Raw genomic sequence first — 12,677 nt, forward strand, 5'->3', positions numbered from 1 at the left:
CGTGTCTCCTTGGTGGCCCTCGCAGTGTCACCTGTCTGCCAGCCCTGCCCCGGCTTTGGGGTGTCCTCGGTGCTGGGGGGACAGTGCCAGCCGTGTCCTCCTGGCTTTGGGGCGTGGCAGAGGCCCGGGCCTGGGATTCGGGGGGTGCCTGTGAGCCGGCGGTATCCCGGGTCTGTCCCGAGTCTGTCCCGGGTCTGTCCCGGCTATATCCCGGGTCTGTCCCCTCTCCCCACGTGTCGCGGTCCCCGCGGGGCCTCCCGGGCGGGGCCTATCACTGATCACGCCCACTGTGGTGTGGTAACCACGCCCCTTCGCCTCCTCGGCCCCGCCCCCGGCGCGTCCCATTGGCCGCCGCGCCGTTACCCTCCGCGCGGGTCTCGCGAGAGCCTGGCGCGCGGGGCGGGGGGGGCGGCGGGAGCCCCAGCGCGAGCGGCGCCAGCGCGAGGACCCGGCCCGGCTCCCTCAGGTAACGGCGGCGCCGGCACGGCGGGAGTGGGGCCGTCCCGAGCGGTTCCGCGGCGGCGGCGGCGGCGCCGGGGCAGCTCCGGGGGCGGCGGGAGCCCCGGCCGGCCCCTCCCCCCACAACTCTCCCCGAGTTTTCGTGCGGCGGCGGCTCCGCCCGCCCCGCCCCCGCGCTGAGTGGCAGCGCCCCCCGGCCAATCGCATCGCGCGCCGCCCCTGAGCGGCGGGAGCAGTGGCCAATGACGGGCTAGGGGGGCGCCGCTATGTGGCCAAGCCCCGCCCCCGGGGAGGAGCCGAAGAGCAGCGAGGGGCCCGGGCGGTGCCGGGGGGAGCGCGGGGGCAGCCCTGGAATGGGGCTGGGGACTCAGGGCTGAGGGGAGCCCCGGAATTGGGGACCCCAAAGCTGGACTTGGTGCTCTGGGGTGGGGAGGGGTCTGCACCCCCGGATGTGCTGGGGGCTCAGGGGGGTGTGGAGGGGCTGTCAGGGGATGCAGGGGATCCGGGGGTCCATCCTCCCGGGGATGGGGAGGCGCTGCAGGAGCCCCTGGGCAGCGTTTGGGGAGCTGGGGTCGGTGCCTGTCCTGGCACTGGGGAAGGGAGCAGCAGGAGGGGCCCATGTCAGGAATTGGGGGTTGAGGAGTTTGTTCTCGTCGGGGAATTGAGGGCTGGACTGGGGGCTGGGGGCAGCGGGGCTCACCTGCACCTGCACCTGCACCTTCCCTAGCAGGTGGGAGAGGGCAGGGAGTGCCTGGCTCAGGTGTGAGCGCACAGACATACGCTGCTCAGGTGTGAGCACAGACACAGGCACTGCTCAGGTGTGAGCGCACAGACACACGCTGCTCAGGTGTGAGCACACATACAGACACTGCTCAGGTGTGAGCACACACACACAGACACTGCTCAGGTGTGAGCACACATACAGACACTGCTCAGGTGTGAGCACACATGCAGACACTGCTCACAGTGGGTCCCACACAGTGCTCAGGTGTGAGCACACACACACAGACACTGCTCACAGTGGGTCCCACACGGTGCTCAGGTGTGAGCGCACAGACACACGCTGCTCAGGTGTGAGCACACATGCAGACACTGCTCAGGTGTGAGCACACACACAGACACTGCTCAGGTGTGGGTCCCACACAGTGCTCAGGTGTGAGCACACACAGCTCATTCCTGCTCCGCTCTCCCCATCCTGCCCCTTCCTTTGCTGCTCTTTCCTCTCTGCCCCTCTGTCCCTTTGGAGCTGTTCCCTCTGTTCCTGTCCAGGTTATCCCTGTGGACGGCAGGCATTCCCGTTTATCCCTGTGGGGCTGGTCCCGAGGGGTTCCCCAGCTCTGGGCAGAGTGCTTCCCAAGGGTCTGTTCCTAAAGCAGCTCAGGGAAGGGTTTTGCTCCTGCTGCTCTGGGTTGGTTGGGGTTTCAGTGGGCAGTCACTCTCCCACAGGCCTGCCTGCTTTGGGAACCCAAAACCAGCTCTTTTCCTGTGGATTTGGGCACCCTGGTGGTCCTGAGCTGTGGGACACCCTGGTGAGCCCCGCTGGGTTGTGTCCACCAGGAATTCCAGCCTTTTCCCGGGATTTGTGTGTGTTTCCCTCATCCCTGGGATCTCTCAGACCAGGAGCAGGCTGCACACAAGCTCTGGGAATGCCACAGCTCCCTCTGAGATTCCTCTTTCGCGGGGCCCAGGGCCCATCTCTGACGTGCGTTTCTGTTTTATTTCTGCTTTCTCGGGGTTCCTCATTCCCCTGGGCTCTCCCCGTTTCCTGGCAGGTCCCTGTGCTGTGCTGGGGCCCAGCTGCAGGTGCCAGGTGCTCCCAGGGGCACTGAGCACACCTGGGCAGGTGTGGCAGTGCCGTGGGATCCCTGGAGGGAGGCAGAGATGTGGCTAAGACACAATTCCAGCTCCTGATTCCTGTCTTGATTCCTGTCTATTCCGAAATCCCCGCGAGCCGGGCCCGAGGGTGGATTCCAGGGGTTTTGGGGATGGGAACCCCCCCGGCGTTGGGAAATGGGGAACTTGGAGAGAGGAAGCACCAGCGGGGCTGGGGGACACCAGGGCTGCGTTCAGTGCCCCTCCTGAGGAGGGGAATGTGCTGGGGAGCAGCCCTGGGAGCTGCTTGCGAGCAGCATCCTGGGCTGGAACTGCTGGGGCTGCTCTGGATCTGCCCGGGCTCCCCAGGCCAGGCCCCGTGCCCACGTCTGGGTCTGTGTGTCAGGGAAGCAGCTCTGCCTTGCCTTTGGCTTTGGACTCGTTTCTGCTGTGTCCCACGTGATGCTGCTGCGCCTCTGTTTGGATTTATTTATCCTCGGACTTTCTTGGGGCCTTCTGTTTCTTTCCCTTTCTTTTTCTTTCCCCTTCTTTTTTGTTTCCCCTTCTTTTTCGTTTCTATTCCCATTCCTGGCACTGTGAATCAAGGCCAGATTTCCCAAACTGCTTTTTCCCCCCCTCGTTCAGCTCCAAGCTGTGCTGCAGCCAGGAAAGGTTGGAGGTGGTGAGGAATTCCCAAGGGATGCTCCCCATTCCTGTGCTTGTCCCTCACCTTTCCTTTGATTCCCCATTTGTTTGGCATCTCCCTGTCCCCAAAACCTGCCGGGATCCCTTTAGGGGGCTGGTGCTCCATCCCATAAGGCTTCACTTGGAGTTCTGGGAGCTCCTGTGGGGGAATGGGGGCTCTGCTGCCCACCAAAGCACAGCTCGAGCCATGGCTGCAGCGCCTGGGCTTGCTGCAGAGCCCTTTTCTGCAATCCCTTCTGCAGTCCCTCCTGTCTGGAGCATTTCTCTCTCCCCTCAGACTTTTAGGGCTCGTGCATCAAACAGCAGCACCCTAAAAGCCTCCAAAAGCTGAACAGAGGGAAGTGCCCAGGCGGGAGGGGGTTAATATCAGGTGGGGCAGAGTGTTTTGTATCAGCGTGGGGGCTCCCTGTGTGCCCCGGCTCCGTTATTTGGGTTCATGGCAGGGTTTTTATCCAGGTGCTCATTCTCAGCCCTGACTTTGCTCTTCCCTTCAAACCATCCCCACACGTCGGCAGGGAAAATATGTTCCAGCTCAGCTCGGGGCTCTCATGCCTCGTTTGCAGCAGCTTTCATTGAAACAAGGGCTCTGAAGTGGTGAAATAATTTCAGGAAATGGGACTCCAGTTTCTGGGTCACTCAGGCATTTCCGAGGTAAAATACTGCTCTCTGCGAGGCCGTGTGGCTTTGCTGTAATTACCGGGCCGGGCAGGAGCAGCGGCTCTCCGAGGCCTCCCCTTCCTCCCCTAAAGCTGAATTATTTCCCTGCGCTGCCGTAGATCTCAGCAGCGCCGAGATGGATCGCCCGGCGCCGAGGCCACCCCGATCCTGCCCGGGAAATCAAATCGCTGCTCGGGGAGGAAACATTCTCCTGCAGCAACCGGGGCCTGGGGTGTGTTTTGTGCCAGGGTCAGGCACGGGTCGTGCCCTGGGGGCGGGCAGAGCTCTGGGTCTCACGGGGCTGGGAGGTCCCTGGGGCGGCTCGGAGCTCCTGGGGGACCCTCGGAGCTCCCAGAGGTGCCTTGGAGCTCCCGGAGGTGGCTCAGAGGTCCCGGAGGTGGCTCGGAGCTCCTGGGGGATACTCGGAGCTCCCAGAGGTGCCTTGGAGCTCCCAGAGGTGGCTCAGAGGTCCTGGAGGTGGCTTGGAGCTCCTGGGGGACACTCAGAGCTCCCAGAGGTGGCTGGGAGCTCCTGGAGGTGGCTTGGAGTTTCTGGAGGTGGCTTGGAGCTCTGGAGGCAGCTCCAGGCCCCTGGAGGTGTCTCAGAGCCCCTGGAGGTGGCGCGGAGCTCCTGGGGGACACTCAGAGCTCCCAAAGGCAGCTCGGAGCTCTGGAGGCTGCCACAAGCTCCTCGGGACCACTCGGAGCTCCCAGGAACCACTGGGAGCTCCTGGAGGTGGCTTGGAGCTTCCGGAGGCCTCTCCAGCCTCAGGGATTTCCCTTTGGCCCCACAGGTCCCAGAGCCAGCAGCTGCCCCCAAACAGGGCCCAGACGCTCCCAGTCCCTGTCCAGGTGCCCTGGGCGAGGCCAGGGTCGGTGTCTGGCTCTGCTCTGTGGGGACAGGACGGTGACAATGGCCCTGGAGCCTCTGCAGCCCCTCTGCTCCCAGAGAGCTCCGGGACCCTCTGTGGGCTCACCTGAGGGCCAGGTGAGCGGCTCTGACAGCAATGGTGCCGCTCCAAAGCTGTCCTAAGGCACTTGCCAGCAAGAAATGAGGGTTTGCACATCTCTGACGCCCTGGGGCGATGGGGTTTGGCTTTTTGGGCATCCTCTCCGAGCCCGAACACCCAGAAAGGCCCAGCCCCAGGGAGCTGCTGGGACTTGGCTGAGGTTTCTGGTTAAACTCCCTGTGGCTGGGGGGGATTTGTTTCCAGCGAATTCCCTGCCAATATTCCAGTTTATACAGTTGGGTTTGCTTTGCTTTGTCAAGCCCACGAAGCGCGAGGGTGTTGTGCCTCCAGAGCAGGTTTTATAGCCCGGGCTCTTGGCCTCCTTTCCCACACGACAATTTTAAGCTCTCGCAGCTTTTTGGTTACAAAGCAAACACTCTCCCTCCTTCCCTCACACCCCGAAATAGCTTGAGAGTCGCAGTTTGGGCCCAAGAGCCGCCCTGGGGGGGCCTCTCCCTGCAAAACTGAAAGTCTTTCGCAATTTCCATGGGTGGATCCGGGCGGGGAGAGGCAGGGAGGGCTGCGGGCACCCCGAGGGGCAGGAGCAGCCCTGGCCGGGTGCGGGCAGGGGCAGGAGCAGCCCTGGGCCCGGTGTGTGGAGCTCGGGATTGCTCTGAGGGGAAGGAGCAGCCCTGGGCCCGATGTGTGGAACTCGGGATTGCTCTGAGGGGAAGGAGCAGCCCTGGGCCCGGTGTGTGGAACTCGGGATTGTTCTGAGGGGAAGGAGCAGCCCTGGGCCCGATGTGTGGAACTCGGGATTGCTCTGAGGGGAAGGAGCAGCCCTGGGCCCGATGTGTGGAACTCGGGATTGTTCTGAGGGGAAGGAGCAGCCCTGGGCCCGGTGTGTGGAACTCGGGATTGCTCGGATCGTTCTGAGGGGCAGGAGCAGCCCTGGCCGGGTGTGTGCAGATTGCTCTGAGGGACGGGATCAACCCTGGGCCCGATGTGTGCAGATTGCTCTGAGGGGAAGGGGCAGCCCTGGCCCGGTGTGTGGAACTCGGGATTGCTTGGATCGTTCTGAGGGACGGGATCAGCCCCGGGCCCGATGTGTGCAGATTGCTCTGAGGGGAAGGGGCAGCCCTGGCCCGGTGTGTGCAGATTGCTCTGAGGGGAAGGAGCAGCCCTGGCCCGGTGTGTGCAGATTGCTCTGAGGGGAAGGAGCAGCCCTGGCCCGGTGTGTGGAACTCGGGATTGCTCTGAGGGCAGGAGCAGCTCCAGGAGCAGGCCTGGGCTGGTACCCACAGCTTGGCTCACCCCGAGGTGCCACAGCAGCAGGGATGAGGATGAGGATGAGGTGCCAGCCTGGCTCCACAAAGCAGGTGGGACCCCACTCCTGCTTTTCCCTTGGATTTTTTGAAGGGACAGCTCGAGCTGTTGGTTGTTCCCTCACGTGAGGATGGGTCACGGTGCTCCCGGTCACCCCCGGGAGGGGATGAGGACAGGGCTGTGTCCCTGCCCATCCCGGGGGCCCTGCTGACCCCAGCCTGTCCTGAGGCTCGGGAAGCTCAGGGCTGGCCACGACTGCCCTCAGGAAAACCATGGGAGCCTTTCCCGGCCGGCCTCGGAGCACTCGGCTTCCTTCCTTGAGCTTTCAGGGGAAACCTCCGAGGTTCTGGAGAGCCTGGGGGGCACAGCCTGGGGGCACAGCTTGGGGACACAGCCCTGTGCTTCCTTCTCCCGGGCTGGAAATGGCAGTCAGGGCTGCCTCCCCTCCCTGCTGCTCCCCCAGAGCGATCCGGGGCTGGCACTGGGGTTTGTGTGTTCTCCTGGAAGCCAGAGGCTGCTCCAGCCCCGATCTGCAGCCATCCATAATAATCTCGTTTATTGTGGCTCTCCCTGCTCTCCCCCTGCCCGTGCTCGGGGCTGGGCCGGTGCCTGGAGCGCCGTTTGTGTTTGAATGGGTTTGTTTGTGCTCCTGGCACGGCTCCCGGGCTGGCAGGGCCGCCCTGAGGAGCAGGGCTGGGCTGGCCAAGAGTTAACCCCACTGAGCTGGGCTGGCCTGGCACTCACTGGGCTCTGAGTTAACCCCATGGAGCTGGGCTGGCCACTCCTGGGCTCTGAGAATCAACCCCATAACAGGGTTTTATCCCCAAAGTGCCCCAAAAAGCACGCAGCCTTTGTGCCAGCTCGTTCTGTCCCCCTCCATCGCTGCTCTCCACAGCAGCTCAGGGCACGCAGGAGTTACTGAGGATGGGCTGAGGGACCGAGGGAGCCTTGCCCGGCCCCAGGAGTTACTGAGGATGGGCTGAGGGACCGAGGGAGCCTTGCCCAGCTCCAGGAGTTACTGAGGATGGGCTGAGGGACCGAGGGAGCCTTGCCCAGCCCCAGGAGTTGCTGAGGATGGGCTGAGGGACCGAGGGAGCCTTGCCCAGCTCCAGGAGTTGCTGAGGATGGGCTGAGGGACCGAGGGAGCCTTGCCCAGCCCCAGGAGTTGCTGAGGATGGGCTGAGGGAGCCTTGCCCAGCTCCAGGAGCCCCTGGCCCTCCCTGCCTGCCCCAGCACAGCCTCTCTCTCCTGCAGCTGCTCCTGGCCCAGCCGGTGCCCCAGCCTGGTTTTGTGCCTCTTCAGGCCCAGCCTGTTTATGGAGGTGGCTCTCGCAGCCCTGCTGGGTTTGGTTCGTGGTTGGTGCAGCCCTCAGCTTTAATTTTGTGGTCACGTTAATGTGAAGTTTATCCTCATGGTTTACGGGCATAGCCCAGAATTGTGCTGGAGAGGGATCTGTCCTGGAGAGGGATCCCAGCTGGAAAAGGGATCCCTGCTGGAGAGGGATCTGTCCTGGAGAGGGATCCCTGCTGGCACAGAACACTGTCTGCATCCCCCCAAGTGGTTTTTGGGGCCTGCAGCATTCCCAGCTCATTCCCAGCGCAATCTGAGTACAATCCCAGTGCAATTCCCAGTGCAATTCCCAGTGCAATTCCCAGCGCATTCCCAGCACAATCCCAGCGCAATCTGAGTACAATCCCAGCTCATTTCCAGTGCAATCCCAGTACAATTCCCAGTACAATTCCCAGCACATTCCCAGCACAATCCCAGCACAATCTGAGTACAGTCCCAGCGCATTTCCAGTGCAATCCCAGTACAATTCCCAGCACATTCCCAGCACAATCCCAGCTCATTCCCAGGGCATTCCTGCCCATCCTGCAGTGCCCAGCTGCAGTCCTTGGGCACCAGCATTCCTGCAGCGGGGTCACGTGCCAGGACAACAATAGAACTTTATTTTTAGAGCATTTCCCAGCTCCGTGCCCGGCATTCGGCAGGGCTGAGGTCCAGGGAGTTCCTTCCGTCTTCAGGCTGGGGTTTAAGGAGAGGTGATTTTGTGCTGTTCTGTGGTGTTTCTCAGGGCACTCTGAGGCGCTGCAGGAGCCCAGCGTGGTTTGCAGCGAGGCAGCCGCAGCCACGGCAGCCTGGGACACCCCGGGGCCGGGTGCTCCTGGCTTGGGCGAGCCAGGAGAGACCCAGGTTGCCAAATGCTGGCTGCCAGCCCCAGCTCCCTCTCCAGCACAGCCCCGCGGGACGTGCGGGGGCAGGCCGGGCTGGCAGGGCTGCGGTGGCACAGCCAAGGCCAGCCCAGCTCTGGGTGTGACTGTGCCACCGGGCTGTCCCCACCCACACAGCCCTGTCCCCTGCAGGGCCCGGGGGGAAGAGCAGAGCCCAGGGGCTGCGGGGAGGTGAATTCACAGCCAGCCAGGTGATCCATGTGGGCCAGCAGGGCAGGGATCCCACCCCAAACTCCTGGGAGAGAGACCCCAAATCCTGGGGGAGAAACCCCCAAACTCCTGGGGGAGAAACCCCCAAACTCCTGGGGGAGAGACCCCAAATCCTGGGGGAGAAAGCCCCAAATTCCTGGGGGAGAAAAACATCCCCCTGTAGCTCCCGCAGAGCCATCTGTCCGTGCTTTTCCCTTCCAGAGCATGCCAATCCATCCCAGCAGTGCCAGGTCATGCCAGGGCTGCCGGGAGAGAGCTCCCACCCCAATCAGCTCCTGCCTCGGGCTCTTCCCGAGCACAGGATTTATGGAGGGAATTTATCCTGCTAAATGTGACATAAATCTGAGCACACGTGTGCGTCCTGTGCGTGCTGCGCAGCCTGGGGCAGCTGGGTCCTGCTTTGGGAACGGGGGGATCCTCCAGGATCAGCTGGATCCTGCTTTGGGAATGGGGGGATCCATTGAATCCTGCTTTGGGAATGGGGGGATCCATTGAATGCTGCTTTGGGAACAGGGGGATCCATTGAATGCTGCTTTGGGAACAGGGGATCCATTGAATGCTGCTTTGGGAACAGGGGAATCCTCCTGGGGCAGCTGGATCCTGCTTTGGGAACAGGGGGATCCATTGAATCCTGCTTGGGGAACGGGGGGATCCATTGAATCCTGCTTGGGGAACAGGGGAATCCTCCTGGGGCAGCTGGATCCTGCTTTGGGAACAGGGGGATCCATTGAATCCTGCTTTGGGAACGGGGGGATCCATTGAATGCTGCTTTGGGAACGGGGGATCCATTGAATCCTGCTTTGGGAACAGGGGGATCCATTGAATCCTGCTTTGGGAACAGGGGGATCTCCTGCGTTCTGCTGTCACCTCCCGGCCTGGGCAGGATTTGTCCCTGCTGCTGTGCCCTGCTCTGGCAGCTCCCGTGTCGCTGCTGGGGTTTCTGGGGCCGTTCCTGGTGTTTGGGTGCCTTTGTTCCCCCTGGGCCGGGCAGGGCTCTGGCTGCCAGCCCGTGCCACTGGTGACAGGGACATTTATCCCCATTGCTGTCGGTGGCAGGGACATTTATCCCCATTGCTGTCGGTGACAGGGACATTTATCCCCATTGCTGTTCGCACAGCCCCCGGAGTCGGGCTCCATAAATCCAGCCCCAAAGCCAGCCCAGCCCCGGGGCTGCCGCCCTGTGGGATCCCAGCTCCTCTCTGCTCAGCTCGCCGTGGCTGTGGGGAGGGATTCCCCTCCTGCGGCACAGAATCACCATTTCTGTTCATTTTCAGCAGCTCATTGATTCCTGCCCGGGGAGCAGGGGCTCCTGCCGCTCTCCCTGCCGCATTCCTGGAGCTCTTTCTCACAGGCTCCTAAAAATACCAACCCTGGGGCTGCAGTGCAAACCCTGCTGCTGCCCCAGCCCCTCGCTGCCAGCCCAGCCCAGCCCAGCTCGGAGCAGGAGGTGCTGGCAGCCCCCGAGGAAGCAGCATTTGCTTTGTCACAGCTCTGTGAAATCCTGCTGTCAAATAGCAGTGGGTGGAGGAGGGAACCGTTGTTTCTGAGTTTGAGACTGGGGGGGAGGGTTTCACTTTATTTACTCTTATTTTTTATTAATGAGAGCAGCTTCACTTGTAGCATAATAGGAGTGAGTGTTTTGTTATCCTTGGCTGTAATCCGTGATAAACTGCCCCTGCCATCAGCCTTGTAGTTTACCCACTGGGGAGCCCGATTATTGCCTTGTAAAACGGAGCACCACTCCTATAATCCCTTAATTAATTAAATGACAAATTTTAGTTCTCTCCCATTGAAAATATAACCGGTGCAGAGAGAGGCCGTGGATTTATTTGATGGCTGCTCGCTCGCACTTTGTTTCCTGTGGATTGCCACTGTCCCTGCTGATTTGTTGGTGCTGGGGGGGATGCCTGGGCTGGCTCTGAGCATCCCCGGGGCTCCCAGGATGTTCCCTGACCCCATGAGCACCGAGGGGGACGAGTGGGGCCGTGCTGGGGGGGCTGTGCTGCTGCCCCCCTCGGGGGGGACACCCCTGGGTGCTGCTGGAGCCCAGGGAAGCCCCCGCACCCTCCCAGACCCTAAACCCGGGCCGGGGCAATTCCATGCCGGCCCCGCGGGTGCTGTGGGCATTTCTGGGGCTCTTTAAGGATTTCTGTCCCTTCTCTGCTCCCCAGGCTCTGCAGGATGGGTGACGACCGGCCCTTCGTGTGCAGCGCCCCGGGCTGCGGACAGGTACGGCCTTGGGCTCTGCTCTCGTGGCATTTTGGCTGCTCTGGGCTCTGCTCTGATGGGATTTGGGCTGCTCTGGCTTTGGGGTTTAATGGGATTTTGGCTGCTTTGGCTTTGGGGTTTAATGGGATTTTGGCTGCTTTGGCTTTGGGGTTTAATGGGATTTTGGCTGCTTTGGGGTCAGGGTTTGGTCTCACGGGATTTTGGCTGTTTTGGCTTGGGGGTCTAATGGGGTTTTGGTTTCCCGGGACTGTGGCGGGTTCATCCCCAAGCCAGAGCGCTCTGAGCTGCTGTTCCAGGGGCTCCCTGGGGAAAGCAAAGCAGCCCCTGGGGTCTGTGGGGTGCACGCCCTGGCTGGGGGCTCCCAGCAGAGCCCCTGGGACGGGGCCGTTCCTGTGCCCTGGGCTGTGCCCCCGTCCTGCTGCCCGGGGATAAACCCAGAGCCTGCAGGGCCAGGAGCCTCCCGCGTTCCCCTCGAGCAGCTGGGAATGTGACAGGTGATGGTCCCCAAAACGCTATTTTGGGATGGGCTTCGTCCCGTGCCTGCGGGAATTCCTCCTCCCTGGGGCCTCTGTGCAGCTTCCCGGGATGGGAGAGGTGGGGGAGGCTCATCCTCCTCCAGCCTCACCTTCCCATCCCCTTCTCCTTCCCTTTCCAGGGAAAACTCTGCTCCCATCCCCTTTTCCTTCCCTTTTCAGGGAAAACTCTGCTCCCATCCCCTTCTCCTTCCCTTTCCGGGGAAAACTCTGCTCCCATCCCCTTCTTCTTCCCATTTCTGGGGAAAACTCTGCTCCCATCCCCTTCTCCTTCCCTTTCCAGGGAAAACTCTGCTCCCATCCCCTTCTCCTTCCCTTTCCAGGGAAAACTCTGCTCCCATCCCCTTCTCCTTCCTATTCCAGGGAAAACTCTGCTCCCATCCCCTTTTCCTTCCCTTTCCTGGGAAAACATCCCAAAGCTGAGCTCGGGGGGTCCCTGGCACTTGGTACTGGGATGAACTGGGGGACGATGGAATTGCTGCTGGGGCTGATGGAGGGGGATCTGCTGGGCACTGGGGGATCGTGGAATTCCTGATGGTTCAATGGGATCTGCTGGACTCTGGGGGATCGTGGAATCCCTGCTGGTTCAATGGGATCTGCTGGACTCTGGGGGATCGTGGAATCCCTGCTGGTTCAATGGGATCTGCTGGACTCTGGGGGATCATGGAATCCCTGCTGGTTCAATGGGATCTGCTGGACTCTGGGGGATCATGGAATCCCTGCTGGTTCAAAACCACATATTCAGGGTTTCCCAGCTTTCTGGTCACTGTGGCAGGAGCCTCACCCAGATCCTTCCCTGACCCCTTGCAGGTGAACTTCCTCCTTTTGCCTTTTCTTTTTTTTTTTTTCTTTTTTTTTTTTTTGGAGGCTGCTTTTTATCTGAAACTTCTTTGCCTGTGAAATTGTGCAGGCCATTTATAAAATGTATTAGCTGTGTTTGAGCACTTAATGGTGTGAGCCCTTCAATCACGCAGCCCTAAAATCGGCTTCAAACAAGCAATTAAGGCAAACAACAATGTATTTAAATTTAATCTCCCACAATCTCCCACAAATGACATATAAAGGTGGCTGCTTCCTCCTCTGGCTGTTCCAGCCTGCTGCTTATGGGTAATTCCGACAATTCCTCATGTTAATATGGAAATGCTGGGATCCTGGTAATTCCGAGCGGGGTGATTCATGGGGATCCAGCCTGACCTCGTGCCTGCTTTTCCCAGGACGTCCTTCAGAGCAGGGCAGGGCTGGAATCGGGGATCCAGGGCAGGGGCAGCAGGGCTGGGATGGGGGAATGTCCTGGGTGATTCCATGATTTGCCCCAGCACCGCTTCCATCCCTCTGCAGCTGACACCAGCCCCATCTTTAATGCCCTAAACCCCTTTTCCCTCCTTTTCCCTCCCTTTTTCCTCCCTTTTCTTCCTTTTTTTCCTCTCTTTTTTCTCCTTTTTCCCTCCTTTTTTTTCCCTCCTTTTTTCCTTCCCTATTCCCCCCTTTTTCCTCTCTTTTTCCCTCCTTTTTTCCTCTCTTTTTTACTTCCCTATTCCCCCCCCTTTTTCCTACCTTTTTCTGCCT

At 60.9% G+C, this 12,677-nt stretch overlaps 1 protein-coding gene across 1 annotated transcript in view; it reads left to right on the forward strand.

The window, feature by feature from the left end:
- The first annotated feature begins 344 nt into the window (after positions 1-344).
- The window catches only part of LOC129130634 (cyclic AMP-dependent transcription factor ATF-7-like), a 42,916-nt gene continuing 30,583 nt past the window's right edge, over positions 345-12,677 (forward strand). The window contains exons 1-2 of the mRNA XM_054649179.2: positions 345-466; positions 10,521-10,578. Coding sequence (XP_054505154.1) covers positions 10,531-10,578 — 48 coding nt within the window. The 5' untranslated portion in view covers positions 345-466; positions 10,521-10,530. The remainder of the gene's footprint in view (positions 467-10,520; positions 10,579-12,677) is intronic.

The sequence above is a fragment of the Agelaius phoeniceus genome, chromosome 35 (genome assembly GCF_051311805.1).
Source record: "Agelaius phoeniceus isolate bAgePho1 chromosome 35, bAgePho1.hap1, whole genome shotgun sequence".
NCBI classification, from domain to species: domain Eukaryota; kingdom Metazoa; phylum Chordata; class Aves; order Passeriformes; family Icteridae; genus Agelaius; species Agelaius phoeniceus.